This window comes from Chenopodium quinoa, unplaced genomic scaffold (genome assembly GCF_001683475.1).
Source record: "Chenopodium quinoa cultivar QQ74 unplaced genomic scaffold, ASM168347v1, whole genome shotgun sequence".
Lineage (NCBI taxonomy): Eukaryota > Viridiplantae > Streptophyta > Magnoliopsida > Caryophyllales > Amaranthaceae > Chenopodium > Chenopodium quinoa.
In genome coordinates this window covers 11,275,309-11,301,393 of record NW_018743292.1, presented here as the reverse complement: position 1 = coordinate 11,301,393, position 26,085 = coordinate 11,275,309, and the positions used below count along the sequence as shown (strand labels likewise).

Below are 26,085 nucleotides of genomic sequence, written 5' to 3'. Positions count from 1 at the left end.
AAAATGAACTCTGATTCAAATTCTTCTAGTTCATCTAGTTCAGGGTTATTTGATTACATGGTGAACGACTATGTAGAGTGGCATGAATCAATTACCCAAAGGCGAAAAGAAGATGACTTGATCGAGGAAGCGATCAATATAGCTGTTGTTCCCTTTGTAACATCACCTTACCAGGTCCCCTTCACTCTTGAACCTACGTACCAAAGGTGGTATGTACCAAGAGATCGAGAATATGCTGATATTCAGTTATATAACGATTACTTTAGTCCCCAACCATTGTACCCTGATAATATGTTTCGTCGACGGTTTCGCATGCGGAAGAATGTGTTCACACGCATTGTTAATAAACTAAGCGAAAGTGATGTTTACTTTCAACAAAGGCCGGATGCCACCGGAAGACTAGGTGCATCCCCCCTCCAAAAATGCACTGCAGCAATTCGAATGTTAGCATACGGTACATCTGCCGATGCAGTTGACGGGTATCTTAAAATTGCGTCAAGTACTGCAAGAGAAGGTCTTGCTCACTTTGTTGAAGGGGTCGTAGCTCAATTTGGACCAAAGTACTTGAGGAGAGCGAGTACTATGGATGCTGAACAACTCCTCCGTGAAAGTTATGTTCGTGGATTTCCTGGTATGATGGGCAGCATTGATTGCATGCATTGGGAGTGGAAAAATTGTCCGCGTGCATGGAAAGGAATGTATCAAGGTAGAAGTAAAACAGCAACGGTGATCTTGGAGGCTGTTGCTTCGCAAGACTTGTGGATATGGCATGCTTTTTTTGGCACCCCAGGTTCTTGTAATGATATAAATGTCCTCCAACGGTCGCCGGTGTTCTCTGATATATGTGAGGGAAAAGCTCCAGAGGTTACCTTCAATGTCAACGGAAATACATACAATATGGGTTATTATCTTACAGACGGTATCTATCCGAAATGGGCAACATTTATCCCAGCAATCAAACATCCACAAACTGGTAAGCACAAATTATTTACCAAGAAGCAAGAGAGTTATCGAAAGGACGTTGAACGTGCCTTTGGAGTGTTACAAGCTCGATTTGCAATAATACGTCAACCAAGTCTAGCATGGTCGACCGAAATTTTATTGAAAATCGTAATGGCTTGTATTATCATGCACAATATGATTGTTGAAGATGAGCGAGATGGATATTTGCATTATGATGCAACTGAATTTATCAATGATCAACCGCAAAATTTAGCTGGATCACCAACTGGTAACAACAACCAACCATTTACCGTGAGAAGTGGACGATTGGATAGGCTCAATCTAAATGGTTATATGGAAAATAGAAATAATGTTCGTGATAGGGAGACCCATATTGCACTAAAAAATGACTTGGTTGAGCATATATGGGGACGTTTCGGCAACGAATGAAGAGATGACCAAAGTCGTTGTTAATGAACATTGTATTTTAATTTTTAATAGATGTCTTTGCTATATAAGCTATGTTATTTAAATTTTATATTATTTTTGTACTTTTCATTTCAAAAATTAGAAAAAAAATTGAAACAACTTACATACATAAGTGATTGTTAATATTGTTCTATTTAAAATGCTCTAATTAAAAAGAAAAAAATTAACAATGTTTAACTTTTTTTAATTAATTATGTAAGTTCAAAAATTACAAATAAATAATAGAGAGTAATACATGTTTTAAAAAATAATAAATAAAACAAGAGTGAGAAAGAATAAATGATGGGGTAGTATAAAAAAAATTAGGAGAGAGAATGGTGAGTAACCTCACCATTGTAGATAAATAAATAAGGTGACTTATACTAGTAGCTTAAGATAGTGGAAAGTGAGGTGGAAGATGATTTGGAAAAGAGATAAATAAGGTGATTTGCATAGGTGTGAGTAACCTCACCAATGCTCATGCTCTTAAAGACTTTGACTTGTTAAGCCTTGTCGGTTGAGAATGGAGTAAAAGTTTTAGGGTTTAACAGAGAATCAGAGAAATCAGAGAGTTTTGGTTCGCTGGAATAGGGAAAAGGGAATCAGAATGATTCCCTTTATTGGTGTTTGTTTTTACAATTTTGTCATTCCCATTCACCCATTTTATTTTGGGTTTCACCTAAACCCATTCCCCACCCCCCCTAACCTTTTGCATTCCCATTCCCCTTCATTACTCACGCCCCTTTCTCTCTCCTCTCAAGCCTCTCCACCGTCGTCGTCTTCTTCTTCTTCGTCGAGGAGAGAGAAAGAGGGTAAGAGTTGGTTTAAAGGTTTTGGGGGGAAATGGCGATGTCAGCCATTGATTCAAGCTCAAGAAATTGGGGTTTTGCTTTTGCAATTAGGGATTGTGATATTTGTTATGAGGCTTTTTAGGCCTGGGTTTCCGTTAACGGGTTCCGAACCAAGGCCTCCGACGACATTTGTAACTGTACCTTATAGTGAGTTCTTGAGTAAGATTAATGGTAATCAGGTTCAAAAGGTTGAGGTTGATGGAGTTCATATAATGTTTAAGTTGAAGAATGAAGGTGGAAGTGGTGTTATGGAGGGTGAAATGAGGGGCAGTGGGAGTAATTTGCAGGATTCGGAGTCGCCTCCCACCATTCTTCTACATCCTAATTCTTCATCTTCTTCACCACCTTCATTCCTACCAGTTAATCCAAACCTCCCACCACCGCCTTCATCGCCGCCTTCATGTTATTTTTTTTTTAATTTATGTAAATTTGTGGATTTGTCTTGTTTTAAACTGATATTACTCTTTAATTTGTTCATAAATGCCTTCATGGTGATTGAATTTTCTATAGAATTTGCCATTGTTGAAGTTTTTTGCTATATCACTAATGAATTTGTGTAGAATGGTTTGATTCCCTAGTTTGAACCAAACAGTCACAAAGGATATCAGTCAACATTTCATTCCGTTTCCTAGATACAACCAAACAACTAGGGCAAATCAGGGTTAATCCGTTCCTTTCTCCTTCATTCCCTTTCTGCATTCCATTCCGATTCCCCCGTGTGAACCAAACGGCCCCTTAAATTATTTTTTTCTTTTATATTTTTGAACCAATTAGAGTGCAAAACGTGTGATATAATTTGTTTTTTAAAAAAAATTGACCCTTTCTACAGGTAACCAGTAATCCGGATTAAAGAAAAAAAACGTAGGTGAAAGTTGGGATTATTTAAAGTAAATTGAGCAAAGTTGGGATTATTAAAGTGTATAATTCCTTAAAATTATTATATCTCATGTAATCCTGAAAGCAACTAAGAGATCCAATTTGAATTTCCATAAAATGGACAAGAATTTGCACTTCAACTATCCTGAAAGTTATGATCTGTTCCTTTAATACCATAACGGCCCAGCAAGCCAACAAATACCATTCCGTCATCTAAATGAAAGTCGGGAGAGAGAAAAGGTGAAAAGAGTAAATAAAAACAACTGTTTAAGTTTTAGGGTTTTTTGGTTTTCACCTTTCAATTTGGGCTTGGGCCTAATAACTTTTTTTTTTAAAAAAGACTTTTTTCGGGTTGACCCGACCTGATTTTGACCCGAAAAGAATTTCGGGTTACGTGGATCATTTTCGAGTTGAAATTTTCAACCTTAACCTAACCTATTTAATTTCGGCTCGGGTTCGTGTCAACTCATTTAAGTTTTCGTGTCGAAATTCTCAACCTTAACCCGCTATTTTCGGGTCGGGTTTTCAGGGTCGGATCAGTTTTTGTCACCCCTACTTGTCGTCGCTCTTGCTCAATCTAGGGTTTAAGAAAACCTTCTGAAATCAAAGGTACCCAGAATCTATCATCAATGGATTATGAGAAGAAGAATCTCGAAGATACAGTAGTATCCTCTTCCGTTTTGACTTATCTTGATCCACTTTACTGGTTTGTCCTCTCTCCCCTGTTTCTAATTTTAATTTCACTCTAAAAAAATTTGCTCAAATTTATTGCATCTAATTTAATTTCTAAAATTTTCTTTTAGGAACGATAGATTTGCTAAGGAAGAATATTATGAATGGCTCAAAGATTATTCCCATTTTCATCACCTAATTTTGGAGAATATTCAACCTAATTCCTTTGTATTTTCTCTGTTTCATTTTTTTTTTTTTTTTTTTTGGTAGAATGTTAATACTGAAGTTTTTTTGGGCTTGATATGAATTTGATAAGTTTCATTTGTTCAATTTTTAGGTTTTGGAATTGGGTTATGGAAATTCCCAATTAAGTGATGAAATGTATAAAAATGGGATTAAGAATATCACTTGCACTGATTTATCCCCAATTACTGTTGAGAAAGTGCAGAAAAGATTGTTGTTGAAGGAATTCAAAGGTTCGTGCATTTCTTTGTGGGATTTTCTTCCTTCAATGTTACAATCATCTTGCTTGCTGTTGTGAATTCTATGCCATTGTTGTCATTTTGCTAACACATTGTTGTTGAAAGCTTAATTCTTTAAGTTTGTCCCAGATTCGAATTTTGGAATTGGATTGAATTTATAGCCTATTGTCATTGATTATCTTGTATGATGCTATTGATTTTTGGTGTGAACAAATATATAGCCTTCCACGGACATGCTCGGATATTTTTAAGGTGTACATCATTTTGTGCTTATTCAATGTGTTGTTGTTGCTAATTGTTGCCCTTTCATTAAAATTCAATTTGAATTTAGAGAAGATTCGAGGTTTAATCACTTGTGGAAAGTATGATTGTCAAGCTGTTTGTCTTGACTGATTTTGAATGCATTTTGGTTTAGCAGTACTTATTGTTGCACTTTCTTGCCCCCTTTATCTTAACTTTGGATGATTTGTGCTGCCTTAAATGTCAGAAATAAAGGCCATGGTTGCGGACATGCTAGACTTGCCATTCGCAGATGGTTCTTTTATGTTGTTATTGAGAAAGGAACAATGGTGAGAACAATATTAGTAGCTTAGCCTTAAATATTTCTTTTGTAAGTGCACATTGGCTTTTAATTTGCCAAGTTTGGATATACTTGTCATTTAAGGATGTATTGTTCGTGGACAGTGGTGATCCGTGAAACCCAAAAGCTGAAACCATTAGCAAGGTCATGGCAATGCTCCAAGGCATCCACCGGGTATTGAAGCCAAATGGTATCTACATATCAATTTCGTTTGGGTAGGTAGTACATTCAAACTTTGGTTCACTAAATCATATAAGCTCTAGCATGGATTTTTCTCCTCTTTATTTCTTAACTTTTCTGTTGCAGCCACACTTTAGGTGTCCATTATTTGAAGCTCCTGATTTTACATGGTCAATGAAGTGGAGCACTTTTGGTGATGGATTCCATTATTTCTTCTACACTCTAAAGAAGGTTAGGTTAATTTCTTATGTTTTATGAACTAGGTAGGGTTTTAAGTGTGAGAACATAACCAACATTCATTTACTGAATGGAAAATGTTACATATTCCTATAACCCGCATTTTGAGTCTATTCTAATTTATAACACTTGAAGAAACAATTTTTTATAGACTAAGGTTATCTTGTATAAGCTCTTGGAATATATCACCTGTTATGTTACTCAGATTTATGGATATAGTGCCAAGTGTACAACACAACCATCATGAAAACTTTGCATATATTTTTGTCCAAAATGAACTTACTCATGTTTAATGTTGAGTTTCTGATTTGAGCACTTGAGGTGAAATGGAGAATCAAAGTGATATTGAACTTATAGAACACTTGTAACTAGAATATGAGGAGAATAGTAGACAAGAGGACTTGATTTGTGTGTCATAGAAACCTGTATAGAGTGTATACCACTTTACCGGTGCATGTCATTCATATTATTGGATGTATGCTACTATGCTTCACTTAAACTTGCAATAATTAGGCCAAATGATGCTATCTTTTCTTTCCAATATGCAATTTGAATCCCATGAGACTGCATCCTTTCAAAAATGATTCTTAAAAATTTGATCATGCATAATTATGTTCAGCTCTGTTATTATGCTAAATTTCTTAGTGCAAGTGAATTAAGTTTTAAGTTTCTATGCTGCAAACCACAGGACACAAGATCATTGAATAGTTATCAACCTTGTGAAAGGCTAAACCTTCCATCAATCTGCTTGTATCAAGATGAATTGGAAGGTGAAGATTTCTTATTCAGGACCAACATTGATGAACCGAAGGACAACTAAAAGGTGAAGTGGTCAAGAGGCAGTGTCATTGTAACTGGGTTTTTTGCATTCTTATTCTCTTGTTAACCTTTCTAATGGTGATCATGAATTATGTTTTTCATATCAAATCATTAGTCCTTATTTGCTCAAATGATTGGGCAAATCTTATTGGCTAGGTTTGGTAATTAGAGTTTTGACAAAAAAAATAAGCTTATTTGACCAAATTAGAGGTTTGGCTGCATAAATCATTTAATTTGGTTGTTTGGTTAAAGAGATTTTTTAATGAGCTGATTGAGGCACAACTAATTTGTGAAAAGCTAAAAAATAGAGCTTTTTAGATTAGCTTATTGAGTAATGGATGTCAAATGACAATTTCATCCTAAAAAGATACTCTAATTTACAGTTTTGCCCTCCCACTTCTTACCTTAGTGAAGTAAAAATGAATTGCTAATGTCCTATATTGTCATTTCATGTGTTCAACTAACAAACAACTACAACTAAGAATCAAATTTTACCAAATAACTACACATAATAAGCTCTTACCAATCAGCTAGTCAAAATAGCTAATGCAATCAACTCTTACCAATCAGCTAATCGTTAATTACTAAATAGGGTCATTATCTAATTGCGTGATCCATATTGCACTAGGAATTGTCTTCTGAGACGGTGTCCTAACGTTTTCTCTTTATCATACCTTATTACAAGTAAAAAAAATAAAAAATTTTGTGATCCTTACGATTGGAATTGGACATACCAAATGGGCTAAGCCCAATCAAGCCTATTTAAAAAAATACTTCGTAAAAATCAAAATGAGACACTTAAAAATAAAACAGGAAGTATGTCATATAGCACTGTCAAATTTTAAACTGAAATCGTTTAACTGCTCGAAACCAACCGACCTGAATGAGAATCGAACCGATTAAAAACCGATTATTTAAAATCGAAAATGATCCGAACCATATTTTAGTAAACCAGAAACCGAACCGATTCCAATAATGTTTAACCCTATAAGAACCGAACCCGTTAAGGAACCGAAACAGTTCTAAACCGAACTCAATGAAAACCGAACCGAAAAAGAACCGAACCATTTCTAACCCGAAACCATTCCAATCCGAAACCGTTTGAACCGCGATAAAAACTGTTTACACCGAACCGTTAACAAACCGCAACCCGTTTGCATCGAACCGTGTACAAACCGAAACATTTATGAACCGAATCGTTTATGAATCAAACCGTTTACAAACCGCTTGCTATAAAGGAAGATTAAAATCACGTTAAAATGAATTTTATATGAAATCTAATTATGCACACATGTTTACTACAGATTCGAAGTACATTATTGTTTTCATTGACTTTTTTTATGTAATTATGGATTAAGCAAAAATAATCTTTGTCTTCTCATTAAACAACATCATCAAAGTGCTACATATATATTGTGCTCAGAATTATATTAGACCAAAGCTGGCCTAATCAAATTCTTATGATGTACTCCTATTATTGTAATTCTCAAAATTTTTAGAATAGATGATTGCATCATTTGATCTTTCAAAAACAAATTAAAGTCAATACAAAAATTATAATAAAGAATATGATTAATTAATTCATCAATTGAAAAAGAAACTCGAAAAATTCTAGCTTGAAACCAACCGACCCAAATGAGAATCGAACCGATTAAAAATCGATTTTTTGAAATCGAAATCTGACTCGAACCATATTTTAGTAAACCTGAAACCGAACCGATCCAAATAATGTTAAACCGTATAAGAACCGAACCCGTTAACGAAACGAATTGAAAAAAACCGAACCAAAAAAAATCGAACCGTTTCTAACCCAAAACCGTTTGAACCGGGATAAAAACCGTCCACACCGAACCGTTAACAAACCGCAACCCGTCTGCGAAAAAAAAATGGAAAAGAGAAAGCTACAAGAGTAAAAAACCATGCAAAGAAGGCAGCTGCTGCGAAAAACACCTTTGTGTTACTGTCGACCAATGAATATATTCGTTCTGCCAGGGGAATTTAATTGAGGGATCTTGATGGTTCCATAGCATATTTTACTTCTCTAGGTACAGGACCATCTTCTGATGTGGCAACTAATTTAAGTTGCATGACTTCTATGTTGTGATTGCAGAAAACATTTGTCAAATTTGATGTTTATTTTGTACCACCTGGAACAAAGTTTGGGAGAATATGTACCACTGGGATTGTGATTTTCAGTAGTACAATTCAGAACCCGAATATAGCCGATTAGGAAATGAAGTGGTACAAATTATGACTATATTTCAATTCAAAGTTATTGTTTTCTAAACCCAAAATTATTCACATAAATTCAGATTTTAATGATCTTATTATAACCATTATTTCTCATATTATTACTGAAACTAATTAGCGTTCAATATTATGTCTTTTGTTAATTGTGCATTCCAAAAAAAAAAATGATGGCGTTACATGGATAAGGAATTGTCCAAGTTGTATTGGATGTTGTGCATTCAGCAGTGGTACAAAAGTGTATCAAAAAATAGCAGTGGTACAAAAGTGTATCATAAACCTAACCAGAAGGGTACCACTGGTTAGGCTTAGGGTACCACTACTTGAAAAGATTACCAATGAGAAATGGGATGATGTGTAACCTTGTGTTTAACTTTTTGAAAATATAACCAAATTGGATTTTTAACCATATGTTACTATTAACTTATTGATGGTGGGTTGTGTATTTCATTATAACTTAGTCCCTGCGCTTTGTATTAGAAAGATGATATAAGTCTGTGTATAAAATAGGCGAGATTCATAACCCTTGTTAGGAATAAGTCTTTGGTTTATAGATTATGAACAAGTAATACCAATATTTCATAGGACCATTAACTTTGTAACATTAATATCACATTTGACTTCAATGTGACATATATAAACAAAAACTAAACGAAACACAAAATTATGTAATTTCCCTAGACCTTCCCCTATGTCTACCTCTTTGTGTAATTGTACTATTTGCAGTATTTGTGGTACAAATAATTGGTAGGAAAACACCTTTGCGTTAGTCATGGTACAAATTAGCTGGTCAAAAGTACCACTACATGAATAATGGTACTGTAATTGTACCACTGTATCATTAACACACTCGAAAAAATTGTACCACTATACCATAATGGTATATATAGTGGTTTATATTGCTAATAGAAAGGGTTCCATTGTGTTGGGTTAGGGTACCATTGAAATACCCTACTGTCCTTATTTAATACCAAGTGTTAGTCACTTATGTGTATGTACCTAATACAAGATATTCGATGTCTTCAAATTGTTTTTGTTGCAAATTCATATTACTATCTACATATCGTTATGTAATACGAACTTTGTGTTACTGGTGGTTGTACAAAATAGAAGCTACTAATTTTCTTAAAGTGTTTTGGACATGCAAACGTGTTACTATCTATTTATCCTTATGTAATACTATGTTTTAGTTGATTTAGGTTGTTCCCCTATTAGTGTTTTTGTGTTTTGGGTTATGAATTCAATAAATAGCTACTACTTATGTGGTAACTTTAACTCTTATCCTACTTTATTCCATAAACATCAATTTGTGCATAAAATGGAACATTTGTGACAAAATAGTATTTTTGGTCATATGTAATGTACCCCTGTAATATTAACGGTATATGTGACCATGTCATTGGTATGACTGAAAACTATAGATGAGTTGATGGTATGATAATAACAAGGGTACCACTAAATAGGTTATGGAATATTTGATCATATGAAGGGTATACCTGAAAACGATGGAGCTAGATAGAGTGGTATTTGTCAATTTGTACTATCTGCGATAATAGTGGTACAATATTATGTAATGAAAATCCCGCTATTACCTAGAGGTGGTACTAAGGGTTTCATGGTGTTGGGTTAGGGTACCATTGCAATTCCCTAGCTAATAAAATTGTGTATGTTTCCTTATTTAATACATAGTTGATTTAACTCATTTGTCAAATATAAGGTACCGATATGTTTAAAGTGTTTTTGTATGCACACAAATACTATCTACCTATACTTAATTAATACTATCTCCATGTTCGAGCTCAATCCGAAGAGGTCGTATTATAAATGCCGCCAATGCGGGTTTTAAGAATGGGATGTTGACTCAGACCTCGTGAAGGATAAACCACCGAACAACATCGGTGGAGTAGTTCATAGGGTGGAGGCATTAGAGCATAAAAACGTGAACATCGTGAAATTTGGCCTCACAATTTTAATTTTAGCCATCTTGTTGTATTTCAAATGTGAATTAGTTCATGGTCCGCCTTGTTAATTAGTTCATGGTCCGCCTTGTTAATTAGTTCATGGGGGGCGAATTACTATTAGAAATTGTAGCAATTTTTGTAACCAGTGTAATTTATGCTACGGTTCAATTAAAAGACCAAGTTCGTGTCCTTATAAATCTTATAATTATGGATTAGTATATTATATAAACTATCTACACCCAGTGGTACTTAACAAAGACTACAATGTACCACTAAAACACCAATAGTACTAAAAACTAGATACAACATACGATTATAGTTCAAGTAACCACATTTAATTCAAGGGTAAAGTAAGAATCCAGTGGGAGTTTTTTTGCTCAACTGTGCAGGTAAAATAGTACAAATTAATCCCATTGGGATGATTTTTTGCTTCTATTGAAAAGACAAGTCTTTGGCCTACTTTTGCACACCTATGGGGGGTAGGTACCCTAAACTGCAATGGATCCAGTTATTGACCGTGGCAACTCGGTAAAACACTCCAAAAATTGTTCAAAATTACATTTTCCCTCTTTTTCCTTTGACTATCTACCTCAATAAGATTGTAGAGTCCCCTTCTTAGATTTCAACTCCCTCAAAGAAACATCCCCCCAAATCCAAATAATGGCTGCAGAGAAAACAAACTCCATGTTCCAACTAACCCAACCTTCAACCTCTATTCAGCTCATTTTACCCCACCTAGAATAACCCTTATTGTACTTTGAAAAAAAATGAAAGGGACACAAATGAAATTAACATAAACTTAGTGAAGTACTTTAGGAGTAACTACCAAATGTTGCTCGAGGGTGCACAAGGCCCTCCTTTGTCGATCAGTTTACAACTCTCCATCAAAAATTTAACCCCCTGTTACTAATCATACAGGAAGCTCGTAGAATTTATCTTACTTATACAATGTAAACTTTTAACAACTAAGAAAACTTTACAAATAAGGCTAGCAGCCTATTCAACAAATGAAAAGAGCAATAACATCAACTTTGGACAGCAACATATGGACTTTGCACAGTTTGATCGAATACGAACACAAGCATGCTTGATCATCTCACAAGTAGAAAAAGGCAAATAGGCACTGGCAGTTCAAAACCGACTTAGGGCACCACATAGGAACAGCAGCACAGAAGTTGCAGCAGCATCAAAGATTGAAGTAGCAATGAATAAACCACAACATATTGCCCAGCAAGTTGAGCAGTGCGTGAGATAGGAGTCATAACCTGCAATATGATGCTTTAGAGAAACTCACATGATATAAAATTTCATAGACAATAGTGGATTTAGCTTTAAGACATAAATATAGATGTAGTTTTCAAATTATTCTAACAACTAACATAGACATGAGCACAAGCCAACCTCAGAAAATTTTCCACTCTGCTAATGGCTACCCAGGAACAACATGAGTATACCAACATGAGGGACAAATGAAATATGTCATGGAACATTCAAATCTAAAAGTAATCTCTAGGATATCAAGCGATTTGAAGATTCAAAATTCAATACTACAATGCAATAACAAAAGATAAGTAGTGACAGTCATTTTGATCTACAAATCTGCCTTCTTTTGTACCTATTCTGCAGTATAATCCTGGTGTACATGTTCAATGTAACTAAGCTTCAGATTTAGATTCAAAAAAAAAAAAAAAAACACAAATATACCAGTCTTTCAGATGAAATCTAAGTTAGGCCAACTTTTAGCTCGTGACCAAGCACAAAATCATTGACAAATATACTTGCTACCAAACTTGAACACTATAAAAATAAAAACATAAAAAAAGAAGCAAGAGTAAACAGTTAAAAATATGATACTTTCAACTAGTGTCCATAACATGCAAGGACAAATCGGCCAAAAAATACAAAAATAAATAATGAAGAACTTATATGAGCATGTGAATTACTGTCTCATATGGTAATTTTTAGGCAAAATTATTGGTATACTCACAACTCCTTATAAATTGAGTACACAAACTTTAGAGTATTTCAATACTTATTATAGTTCTAATTTTTAGACAAGGTGGAAGACCATAGGTAGCAAGCAGGGAAGGGGAAAGGACAACAGCAGCCAGTAAAGGGGGAAAGTTCATCAGGGCAGCAGGCAGGGTGAGGGAAAGGTATTAGCAGCCTGCAGGAGGAAAGAAAAAGTTTTAAAAAAATATTAATTTACAGTCCAAGACTCCAAGTGAAACTAAATAAGCAGTCACAAGATTTGAAGCAGAGGTATGCATTCATCGACTCCCTCAACTGCCATGTCCCTACAGTAGCACCCTCTTGAAACTTCTCTTATTACCTTTTCAATACATCCCCTATAACCCGTATTTTTGGAAGCAATTCAGCAAGAAACAACAAAAATAGCAGCAAAATTCAACAATTTCATTAAAATTAAAGCTTAAAACACTGTAATAATAATATTCAAACCTAAAAACCCTATAACCATTAAATTAGAGCTTAAATCACAAGAAACAACAAAACTTCGACCAACGCAAACCAAACATTTTAAATTTTTCACAATTCACATACAACAACTCGATCCTTCGCCATCATTTTACCAATTTACGGGTTTTACAGACAGCAATCAAACTCTTTCCAATTAAACATCATGAACTACAAACGAAACCCTAATTCGCTAAATTCAGCAGATAACCCTAAATTACATAACCAAATACATAAAAAAAAACATCCTATTCACAAATTCAACAAGTACACATAAGTTTCTTAACTAACAATAATTAAATATCATAAACTAGAAATGAAACCCTAATTCGCTAAATTCTGCGGATACCCTTAAATTACATAACCAAATACATCAAAAAAACATCCAACATTTGCAAATACAACAAGTACACATAAATTTCTTAACTAACAAGAAGTTCGTATTAAACATAATGCTACAAGTGTTTCGCTCCCATACCTTTACTCAAACGAAGCACAACCTCGCAGCGACCTACAATTTTCTCAATTGTGCTCACGTTTCCACCGCACCAAGCTTCTGCTGTTGCTCCGGCAGGAACGGCCGTCGTTGTCTCTTCGATGGAACACAGGAAATAGAGGAGAGGAGCTACAGAGGAAATAAATAAAAAAAAACGAGGAGAGAGAATGCTATTTTGACCAAATGACAGAAGTGTTAAATTAAGTATTTGAAAATAGCCTTTTCATATTCAACAAAAGGACTCACTGTTACAATTCAAAATATAACGGGATGCCAAAGGTCAGCCTTTACCTTTTAATATTTTTTTTCCCTGCTAAATTACAATACTACCCTCCTATATGCTTTCTAAGCACATAGGTGATATGCGCTGGTAAGCACTCCATTATATATAGTGAAGGATTGCATACCTTTATTAGGGGTGTCAATTCGGGTAAACAGTTCGGGATTGGGTAGGGTTTATCAGTTTCGGGTTATAACGGGTTGGTTTATAACGGGTTGAAATAATTAGCGGGTCAGTTTGGATCGGTTTTGAAAATTATCGGGTTAGTACGGTTTAGGTTTTTTTATTGCAGTTTCTATTCGGATCGGGTCCTTATCAGATCGGATTTTAGTCGGTTCAGGTCATAATCAATTTGGGTTGAACCGGGTCGGTTTGAAAACGGGTTTAGCCAGTTTAAAGTGGATTTCGTTTCAAAACAGTTCGGGTCTTAATCGGGTCAGGTTGTAATCGGTTCGGGTCATAATCAGTTTGGGTTAAACTGGATCGGTTTGAAAATGGGTTTCGGTTCAAACAGATTGGGTGAAATCGAGTCCGGTCATTATCGGTTCAGGTTATAATCGGTTTGGATTGAACTTGGTTGGTTTGAAAACGAGTTTACCCAATTTGAAGAAGGTTTCAGTTCAAATCACATTAGGTTAATATTGGGTTACGGGTTGTAAATGACTTAGTCATAACGGGTTACGGGTTGTAAATGACTCAGTCATAATGGGTTACGGGTCGTAAACAGTTCGGTCTCAACGAGTTACGGGTTGAAAACGGTTCGGTCACAATGGGTTACGGGTTATAAATGGTTCGGTCATAACGGGTTACGGGTTGGAACGGTTTAGGTTTATCAGATTTTTGCCGGGTTTAAACGGTTTTTGATTTAAAATGAGTCGGGTTACTATCAGGTTCAGATGTAATCGGCTCGGGTTGTTTTCAGTTTTGGGTTATAAGGGTTTGGCTTGATAACAGGCTGGGTTAGTAACAGTTCACACAAACTCGGTTCAGTTCAATTTCGGGCTGGAAAAATTGGGTCGGGTCGATTTTCGGTTTCCAAAAAACGGGTTTTTAACAGTTCAGTTCCGTTTCGGATCGTTTTGAAACAATTGAGTTTAACGATTCGGGTCAGAAATTGACAGCTCTAACCTTTATATATAGTATAGTAAGCAGCGAAGGAAATTTCGAAGCCAGACCCACATGGATAAAAATTAACTAACCACAAAAGGAAAAAGTCATATTCCTAATTTACGCTGTTATTCCCTTTTCATATTTCTAATGGCCATTTGGTATCATGGAATTTTTTATTTATTTATTTATTTATTTTCTCTTCATAATAAAACAAAACAATATTTGGTAAAATAGCCTAAAAAACCAACTTTATAGCTATTTTGGAGAAATTAAAACCGTAAACCTACAACTCATTAAAGCTAGGTTTTGTTTTTAAAAAACTAATTGTTAGAGGGCGCTATCCTAATTTGGCCTAATTAATCTCAAGAAGTTCTAATCACGGTTGTTGAGTATATCATGTAATAACAATTGCAAATCAAAAGTTACTGATTTGCAGTGGCTACTAAGAACCTTTGTTGGTGTGCAAGTCTAAATGATACCATAATTCTACATCAAACAAATATAGGGAAAAAATCAACAAAATTCACCAAAAGCCAAAAAAAAAGAAAAAAAAAACTATAATTTCACGAATATCTTCCCCATGTATATCCTAAAGGATGTCAAGAAAACGATACAATAAAAGGGCATCATACTCGGTCAACTTATCATTACCAAACACTTTTTTAGACGCCAAATGCCTGTGTTGAGCGTCAATTCACGCCATTTTTTCAATGTTCCTCGGCAATTTATACTTTAAATCCAATCACTCTTTTCCTCCAAGATCCAACCTACCAAATCAAACCCAAAACTAGAAGAAATAAAAAAGAATTATAGGCATTGAGGATTCTCCTTTCTGTTCTTTTAAGATCCTTTGAAGTTAAGTCATCAACCTTCTCCCATTTAAGCACGTTTCATATTAGATGACACATTTCATTTAAGCATGTGCCAATGCATACTTTCTAATGCGAATATCCTTGATTATACATTAACAAAAAAAAAATGATATTTAAAAATTAGATGTTGAGACGAATCAAACAAGACCCCACATGACTATACTTTTCTTTACACGAAATCACAAAACAAAGTCAAAGTAAGTTATGTGAATAGTGCATATAGTCAAACTGTGTCATCTAATTTGGAACGGAGAAAGTATATGTTAATCTATCCATGTTTTGGTTAGTGAATTTGGTTGTACTCATTTTTTTTCATCAAACCTATTTATCTTTCATCTATATTTACTTGAATTTCAATAGTTAGGGTTCTTTATCATTAATTTTGATTCAATTTATTTTGGAATTTTATATTCTGGGTATTAAACTGATATAAATAGATTATCAATTATACTATTATACTATTAATTCTTTTAGTGTAAACTATATTGCATGTTGAATAATTAAATCATGTTGTAAATTGAATTGCTTGAAATGTGATGATCTTGGGTTATACTTAATGGTTTTTTTTATTTATTTTATTTATTTTTTTTATTTGTAAATTATATTGTTTTTTTTCAAAATAATAATATGTTCAACAAGGATAAAATTATAAAAAAAGATAGGGGGGGGGGGTTGTATTAGGGAACTGGGGTTTCAGGGCATTAGGGTAATCACATGGTGTCGGATAGATATTATGGTGCTTAATTTGGTGGAAATTGATGTCATTTGTATCAAGTATTTGGTGGAAATTGATGCCATTTGTATCAAGTATAATAGTTTGTTAAGCATGGAGTAGTGATAATTATTATTAGATAGAATGTGACATATAATTGTTTGGAGTGGTTAAAGTTCATGACATGTCGCTCAATCAACTCTTAACAGCATATAATATATGAATTTGTAGTTTCTGTATATAAACGTACAATTCATGGATCTCTATAACCAATAAATGAAAACAGTTTTGAAAAAATTGGAACCCAAAAACTATAATATGTTTTACTGAAAATCGAAAACAATCCCAAATGAATCCTTAGTTTTCCAATTCCATAATTGTTCATAAATCATATTTTGAAAATCAGAGAGAATTTATTCAAAAAAAAAAAGAAAATGATCGAAAGAATTTTTTAGAGAGAAATAGAATTTTTAGAAAGAAAATGATGGGTGAATTTCGTCGCAATTTTGATCATCGATTCATAGTTGATGATCACAAGAATGATGTTTTTGATAATGATGGTGATTTGAGGATTTTATCACCAAATGAAGGATATTTTATTTTAAATTTATATTTCATATTTTGGTATTGTTGTTGATGATGTTTTTTAGATTATTATATTTATTCATTGATCATTGTTAACGAATTTGTTTTTTAAAGACAATGTAATTTTCTATTATTTTAGTTTTTTCAATTTTTTTTTCCTGAATTTGTGCTATTTTCGGAGGTTGAAGATGATGTTTCTCCAAATTATGACAAATATTCTAATTGGATTGAACATGTTGAGTTTGATGAATATGATTTTGGAAAAATTGACGTCAATACCGGTTTCACATATGGACATTCTTTTTTAAACAGTTCTAACTTTGGGGGTGCCCTTCTTAAAACAATCCCTAGCTTATAATGACGTGGTAAACCATTTAAAATTGTCATCTGTTGAATTTTGAGTGCTCCTTCTTTAAAAATTAAAGTAACATGAAGATGGTGTAAAGGGAGGGGTGGGTGTTTAGAGTGGAGGAAGATTAATTTTTTAATTACACCTTACGAAAACAACACACGTGGCACTATTAATCGGTTAAAAATTAATTGGGGACCGTTTTGAGAAGAGGCCCCTTAAAGTTAGGACCACCCTTAGTTAATCAATGATTGCGACCTTTTAAAAAAGACCGGTCATAGTTGAGATTGATGGTGTCAATTTTTCCTATGTTTTTTAGGTTTAAACTATATGCTCTTTACATTACAAACAATGTCCGTTAAGGTATGTAAATTAAAATTGTTCTTTGAGTTTCAATAATACAAATTTTGTTCTTTTTATTTGAATAATATGTTCTTCTATGTTCATATTTGTTTCTATTAACCTTTACGTTCATTTGAGTATTATACTTGTTTTAACATTGTGTTCTTTTTTTATCCCTTATGTACATTCTTCAAGGTTTTTGTTCTTTTTTTGTTAAGGTTGTATATGTTTAGGGTCTACATACATTCTTTGAATTTATCTATTATATTCTTTGAATTTGACTCTTAATTTTTAATATCATTTATTTATTTTATATTTTTTTATATTAATTATATCTAATTGAATATATTAATTTTTTTGAAATCAAAATCGTGAAGATCGATGATAATGATATTCTTTTGTGACCTCCTCTATTAATGATTGATTTCCAAATCTAAAGAGCATTCGTAATATTAATAATAAAAAACATGATAATAATATGGGTTTTTTTTACTTTTACCAAAAAAAAAAAAAAAAAACAAGAAATTGTTTTTTACCTCCAAAATTTCTACGTAGTAAAACTTTTATTTTACCACCACAAAAAAAATTAAAAATTGTTTTTTACCACTTGTCGTCAAAAAAATGGTAAACCTAACGAAATTTTTTAAATTCTTCGATTTTCGTGCCAAACACGTGGTCTTTAGTGGTTTTGGGGGGCATTTTGGTCCTATGGGTCCAATTTGAAGTCGAAATTGACAAAAAATGATCGTAATTGGCTCGTTTTTCCTACTAAAAATACATCGATGTGCGTGAAACACGCTAAACGAGGCATTTTTTATCATTTTTTGTCAATTCTGACCTCAAATTGGATCTATAGGACCAAAATGCCCCCATAAACCTATGAAGAACATATTTTGCGCACGAAAATCGAAGAATTTTTTTTGTAAACCGTTAGATTTAATGGATTTCTTGATGATAGGTGGTAAAAAACAATTTTTACATTTTTTTTGTGGTAAAATAAAAGTTTTAGAAGTTTTGGTGGTAAAAAATGATTTTGTATTTTTTTTTGGTGGTAAAAGTCTAAAAATCCTAATAATATTATTTACCCTAATCAAAAGACAAGATTCATAGAATATTTCCAAATAAGTAATGAACATTATGTGACAATAGAAGTATATTACAATTACAACCAAATGACATGGACATTTAAAAATGTTTATCAACAGATCTAATAAAGATATGATGTAATAATGAACATATAAAAAGAACATAGTGTTAATAATTAATTGTACATTACAAACACAAATAAAGTACATTATTTTTTTATATAGAACATTATTAAATTAAATTATACAAAGAATATCACAAGAAGTACGAGTAACCATTATCAAGATGAATATTATAACTAAATACGGAGTATAAAAAAATATGAACAAAATGAAATATGTTGGGAACTGAAATTTAGAATTTTGAAAATGAAATCTTGAATTATTTTTGAGAGAAATTAATATTAGAGAGAGAAATATTCAGGAAAACCAAACTTTTAAAAAAATGAATTAGCATTAAATGCAGGGTAAAAACCTTTTTTTAATTTATCTTTTATCATATTAGGGTGGCAAATGCGCACATTAGTCATTTCCAGGGAGCTCTTTCAATTATTGGCTAAACTAACTAGGGCGGCTAGCATACGCGATGCGCGTGCCATAGCTAGCCTTGTTCGGGGAGCTTTTTCAGTTGTTCGTTACATTAATGAGGGAAAAATATGTAAACAACTATTTTTTAGGGGTATAAATGTCTGCACACTATTCTAAATAGTTTTTTTTTTTTTAAAAAAAAGAGCAATTAACATTAACGAAGGCAAATAAAAGAAAAGGCAATGTAGGCAAAATAAACACTTGTAAATATTAATAAAGGTAAACATGTACATGCACATTTTGAAGGGTATAATTGGCAACAAACTATTCATAAGAGTATTCTTATACTTTTTATTTACCAAAAAAAGAAGAGTATTCTTATACTTTTTATAAGGTAGGGATAAGAATATGGATTTTTGTAGGTAGGGATACATACAAGTATTCTAATATACAATAAAAACAAACAAAACAATCCAAAATAAGTTATTATTGTCATTGTATTCTAATACTTATAATAAAAAAATCAACAAGACTTTTAAAGCAGCTAACATAAAAATTGAAATAATACAAAGTATCACCCAGAGCAAAGCTCGGGTCACACACTAGTATGTATTCGTATATGCAACAAGACTTTTAGTTAGAAAGGGGGAAAGAGTTACGGGCTTACCCCAGTTTCTCAACATGTACATGAATGTTTCTCAAACATGGCAAATATATATATATACTTTAAGGGGAGTTTTTTCCCGAGTTTTTAGAGAGCCACGTAGGATTAAATTTTCTTAACGCACCATGTAGGATTATAAATTTTAGTTATAGCCAAAAGAATAAGAAATTTGTAAATTCTTTTAGAATTAAAGAATTTAAATGCCACATAAGCAAATGACATTTTAAAGTTTAAATTTATTATATATAAAATAATATCTTTTGAAATTATGAATTTTATCTAAATATATAACGAATGAGAGGAAATTCACAATTTATTATAAAATAAAAATATTAAATGATATACTACGTACAACGAATAAAATAACAAAATTTAAATACAAAAAAAAATTGTTTTAAGAAATACAAACAAACCGTGTATCGTACGGGCTTCATCTAGTTTGTAAATAAAATAAATTTTATATATTTTATATATTTATTTTACTCCCTCATCTCCTTCTTCCTCCAGTCCTTCTTCCTTAGATCTCCATCCACAATTCAATTAAGTTCATCATCTTCCTTCGATCTCATCCCGCGACCCCCCACCTTTATCTGTATCCTTCTTTGTCCTCTTCCAACCATTTTCGTTTTAAGTAGTATTACATTAAAGGTGTCGATTTTTCCTCTCGTGAACTACCATTTCCACCACCGTGTTTTTGGCGGCTTTGCCGCCAAATATAATGAAAACCCTAAGAAACAATGGAGAAATGATAAAGGTCATAATTAACCCTAAAGGGTAGATGCATCATCCTCTTCCATTAAAGCTCCTGTTCGATCTCTTCATTGAACTTCTTCGTTTATCCATGAAAGTTGTTCTCCGATCTATATTGAAGCTCCTCTATTATAGCTTGAATTAATTAATTTATCATACAAAATTACTCTCTCCGTTTTTAAATAGTTGCTCTACTTTTCATTTCCGGCCGTTTTTAAATACTTGCTTCATTTCCTTATTTGGAAAGCTTTCACAATATTGATTCCATATTTTCTCTCTTTCAATTCTCTCAACTACTTTTGCTTTTGGTAATTTTTTTATTCTTCCACTTACTCCACTACCTCCATATTTTATCACTTTCTTCAATTTCTCCTAAAACTCCACACATGGAGAAATAGAGCAAGTATTTTAAAAGCGGAGGGAGTACAATATTACCCAACTTATTGACTGAAAATGACAAACCTACCCCTTTGAGATACAATACATGTTTCTCATGTTGAGAAACTTGTATTTTCTCAAGAGTTACAATTTATAATCGTGTGTAGTAATTACAATTTTTACCATCTGAAAAAAGAAAGAAAATGTTTTTTTACAAGGTTTTTGTCACTTCAAATAGAAACAACTCTCCGCCCTTATTTAATTTACATGACCTATAGTATGTCATTTGATATTCCTTAACTTTCACATTTTGTTCTTAATCAAGTATCTTTGTCTAACATATACGAAGTACTACTTAAGTACTTAAAATCTTAATTTGCTAGCACAATTTTCATTTTTGTTTTTTTCTTAAAGAAATTATTAATTTTTTTTTAAGGTTGCAACTAAGAGCAACTCCAATGGTCGTGGGTTGGGACTTGTTTGTAATTTTAAAAAGCTACTAGCTTGACCATTGGAGTTAAGAAATACAATTAGCTTAAGAAAACATATTAGCTTTCCCAAGCTAATTTGCTTGAGAAAAAAGTTTCCAATTTTTTTAGAGATTAGTATATTAAAATAATTAAATTTATAAAGTAAAGTGAGTATGTCAAGCATATTTAATTAGCAAGCTAGTAGCTAACTATTAGGGCACAAAATAACTATAAAGAAGGTTAGCTTGAAATCATATGTGGCATGACAAGCTAATTTAACAATTAGTTTACCATTGAAGATGCTCTAAACACAATATTTTCTTTATTCCCTATCCCTATCCCTACCATATAAAAAGTTTAAGAAAACTCTTATAATAGTGCATTGACATTTATATCGATCCCTAAAACTGTTCTTTTACATATTTGCCCCCATTGAATTCAAAAACATTAAAATTGTCTTTTGAATCACCAAATTTGATTAATTATTTGTGTTTATCTATTTATCTATACTAATATATTAAAAGACATTCCTAACGAAGTCTATGTGCCACGTAGATCCTTTCACTTACGCCATGTCACCTATTCAAACTCTCATTATGATTTGAACACCCAACCTCTTCTAGGAAGTATGGTTATTTAACCATCTAAGCCAATTAACAACCATTTTATAGATATAAAAGTAAATGTATATAATTGAAAATCACAAGACCTAATTAAAAAAGGAAAAAAAAGACACCAAAAATATTAAATACATATAATCACAAAGTTTAATTAAAGTAGCAACCTGATGCAACACCCGGGCCTTACACTAGTTTCAATGTTTAAAACATCTTTTAGTCTCTCCATTTTTTTTAGTTTTTCTATTTGGATTATATACTCTATATAATACAAAGTATTCTAAATTAATTTATATATATATATATATATATATATATACATATATATATATATACACATATATATATATGCCACAATTAATCCCGGTTAAATGCGTTTTTTCTCTCTCCTCCTTCCTCTTTCACGCACAATTTTCTCTCTCCTCGTTCAAGTTTATCTTTCCTCAGAAAATCGAAAATCCCAACAAATTTGAAAGATTTTAGAGAGAGAAACAATACTATGACAGTAGAAAAGCTTGAGAAATCAATGGCGGCAACTGAGATTGAAGACTAGAGAAAAGACGATGATGATTTGGAGGAAGGCGAGATTATCGACAACAACTCAAACGCCGAAAAACCCAGCAAATCAATCGCAACAACTCATCCTCTTGAGAATGCTTGGACTTTTTGGTTTGATAATCTTATTGCTAAATCGAAACAAGCTGCTTGGGGTAGCTCTATTCGACCCATTTATACTTTCTCTACTGTTGAAGAATTTTGGAGGTTTCTCTTTTTATCTTTGTTTTTCAATTTTATTAATTTGATTGTGAATTTATTGAATTTGGTTGTTTGAATCTTTTTGTGATGTGGGTGATTGAATTAGGGTTTTGAATTAGGGTTTTGATTTCGTTTTCTTGGAGAAATGTTATGTGGGTGACTAAGGTTTTCTTGTGTGATTTTGTTTAGTTTGATTTCTTGTGTTAGTTTCTTGATTAGCGTAGCTAATTGTTGATCATTATGCTTGGATTAAGAAAACGGGAGTGTTGAATTTGTGAATCAGGGTTAATGGTTTCTGTGAACAACTTGATTTTTCGAGGCATTTGGTAGGATTAGTGAGGGTTTCTTGTGATATTTATGGGTTTAATAGTCTAATAGAGTCAATTTTTCAACTGTCATTTGGTATATTATTGACGATAATATTTAGGGGAAGAGAAGGATTTAGCTCTTTCATACAGATTAGAGCATTCGTTTCGAATATTGGAAGAACCATTTGTTATTTTCCGACCAAAGTAAGAGAGAATATGTAGGAGGCATGTCCTGTAAGAGTGGTTATGCACTGGCTTAAGGCGTTGGAAAGATGGCTTAGTTGATTGGGGTGTACTGTAAGGCCATGAACTCTTGGGAGGCTTGGGAGCGAAGAGAAGAAAGATGACCTTGAATCATAGTGGTCATGCTCAGAATCTTCATTTGAGAAAGAACTTGAATGAGATGTTGAAGTTTGCATCTTAGTGCAAACAGAAGGGATTAAGGGAGAGGTTAAGAGCAAAGATGGGATGAGTTTGTGGAACTAATAGCTGAATGTGAGAGTAATGAATGATGAATAGGTTATGATCCTTTGAGAACATAGGAGGTATATTCAGAAGGCACTGTAGCGATAGGATTTTGGCTGAAGATAGATAAATTAAAGGAACCAGACAATCCAACAATCCGAGTCTGGACTAAAATTACTGGACCATTATAGTCCAATTTGGTTTTAAACAGATAAACACCCCATCAGTTCTTGAAATGTTAGTAAGCTACAAACTTTCATTTTCCAGTCATATAATAAGATGTCAATGAAGTTACAAATCTACTTCAAAGGGCATCAACTTCATCAAATGGACAGAGAAAATCCAAAGGAATACCTTAAGAGCAGCAGTTTCTGGAATATTAGACATCTTTTTTGAAGAAGCTTAGAAGTGAATCAAGAAGGTCTTAAATGGAGTAGCTGAAAAGCCCCGTCCTAATGCTTTTACATAAGCTTCCTGAAAGTTTTAATTACACAAGTAAGGTGAGATCTAAGCATCAAATATGTTGTCAACTATCAACTACAATTTCAAAGCCAAAAAATATGCTGGATAGAAAGGGCCAATTCATGAGATTTAAGAGCTTATGGCCTGCCAGCCCTGTCTACTTCCATAGAATGAGTGTAATCTAATTAATGCCTTTTTCTTCCCTGTGTAAAATTGCGAAGTAGTTCATGTCGTAGGTTATACAGAATTATCTTATGTCTTTACTCTCGGCATGTGGCATATTAGAATGATATTGAGAAATCTGAACTTTAGTTTGAAATTTTTATTTAGTACAAGAGTTAGCAACAATTTGAATATGTTGTAGACTTTTAAAGTTTTGTTCTTTCTAATTATATGATTAAGATATATCCTAAATGCTAGTTCGCTTACTCTTTTTTTTCCCCATTTCAACAACGTACGCCATCCAAGCAAATTGGCCGTAGGGGCAGATTTTCACTGTTTCAAGAATAAAATTTAGCCTAAATGGGAGGGTCTAATCTGTGCTAATGGAGGTAAGTGGACAAACAACCTCAGACCTACATGAACTTATGTGGCGAATCTGTGAGTCGGCTTCCTATAACTCCATTGTGTTATTATTGAGATTTTTGAATGAATGTGGATGATACTCTGCTTATTACAAGAATATCATATGCTTGTTGATTGCTCATGTGGATGAAATGAGCAAAGAAATACTTGTTGATTTAATGAATGATTAAAGAATATCCAATCTTTTAGTTCCTGGTACTGTCTTAATTATCATGTTGATGCTCCTGTATTTTGATTATTTTATATGCCGTGCTGATATTCATAGCATGTAATTTGCAGGCAAAGGTCTCCCCAACATGAGTTCTATTATAAAGCAATTTAGGGATGTGTTCGATTGGGTGGATGCTAATAGTACAGGCCATATAATTCCTCTTGAAGGAGCTGATGTCGAATATGATTCTGCCAGTAAAAAGATTGAGGAGATTGAATCTGATTTGAAGAAACATATTTTGGAACAGAAAAAGTTACTTGGCATCACATCGGTAATGGACACTTTATTAATTAAAATTATAAACTTTCTCATCGTATCTTATGTGCTTCATTAATTTGTCTCCTTGTGATGTCTGTAGATTACATATGTTACCATTGGAAAGGACATATATCTGTTACAAATGAGCAACTAACTATTTTCTCATTTGCTAAATGAGCAAAAAATTGATTGTTCATTTCCCAAATGATCAAAGAAATGTTTGCTCATTTGACAAATGAGCAAACTAATGTTTGCTCATTTCACAAATGAGCAAAGAAATGTTTGCTCATTTCACAAATGAGCAAAGAAATGCTTGTTGATTTAATGAATGATTAAAGAAATGTTTGCTTATTTGACAAATGAGCAACTAACTATTTGCTCATTTGACAAATGAGCAACTAAGTTTTTGCTCAATTGTTAAATTAACAAATAAGTATTTGCTCATCTGACAAATGAGCAACTAACTATTTGCTCATTTGCTAAATGAGCAAAAAATTGATTGCCCATTTCCCAAATTAAATGATCAAAGAAATGTTTGCTTATTTTACAAATGAGTAACTAATTATTTGCTTATTTCCTTCAAAAAAAAATAAAAATTATTTGCTTATTTGACAAATGAGCAAACAAATGGTTGCTCATTTCACAAATGAGCAAAGAAATTAATTGCTTATTTGACAAATAAGCAACTAAGTTTTCGCTCATTTGTTAAATTAGCAACTAAGTATTTGCTCATTTGACAAATAAGCAACTAACTATTTGCTCATTTGCTAAAAGTTGATCTTTCTTCATTGATATTTACAAAAAATTACAGGTTATAAAATTGCAAAACAATTCTTTGCTCATTTATCAAATGAGCAAACTATTTAATGCTTATTTGTCAAATGAGCAGATAATTTTGGCTCACTTTGTCAAAAATTAATATTTATTCTTTACTAATTCGTCAAAAATGAGCAAATAATTTGTCAAAATGAGCAATTAATTTTTTGCTCATCTGTCAAATGAGCAATTAATT

At 32.8% G+C, this 26,085-nt stretch overlaps 2 protein-coding genes and 1 pseudogene across 2 annotated transcripts; all 3 read left to right on the top strand.

Annotated features, from left to right (window-relative positions):
- Window positions 1-3: 3 nt before the first annotated feature.
- On the top strand, window positions 4-1,392 carry LOC110735957 (putative nuclease HARBI1). Its single transcript, XM_021916128.1, has one exon. The coding sequence runs from the start codon at window positions 4-6 to the stop codon at window positions 1,390-1,392; it is 1,389 nt and encodes a 462-aa protein (XP_021771820.1).
- A 937-nt stretch (window positions 1,393-2,329) lies between these two features.
- On the top strand, window positions 2,330-6,108 carry LOC110735956 (annotated as a pseudogene).
- Window positions 6,109-22,408: 16,300 nt separating this feature from the next.
- LOC110736074 lies at window positions 22,409-25,266 on the top strand. Its single transcript, XM_021916218.1, has 2 exons — window positions 22,409-22,790; window positions 24,884-25,266. Exons 1-2 carry the CDS (start codon window positions 22,592-22,594, stop codon window positions 25,147-25,149), a joined length of 465 nt encoding a protein of 154 aa, XP_021771910.1. The 5' UTR covers window positions 22,409-22,591; the 3' UTR covers window positions 25,150-25,266.
- Window positions 25,267-26,085: the final 819 nt, after the last annotated feature.

Bases quoted from the DNA above. Each gene is read 5' to 3' on its own strand.
- LOC110735957 (XM_021916128.1), top strand. From the start codon at position 4: ATGAACTCTGATTCAAATTCTTCTAGTTCATCTAGTTCAGGGTTATTT.
- LOC110736074 (XM_021916218.1), top strand. From the start codon at position 22,592: ATGATGATTTGGAGGAAGGCGAGATTATCGACAACAACTCAAACGCCG. The intron at 22,791-24,883 runs GTTTCTCTTTTT...TGTAATTTGCAG, and splicing joins ACTGTTGAAGAATTTTGGAG to GCAAAGGTCTCCCCAACATG.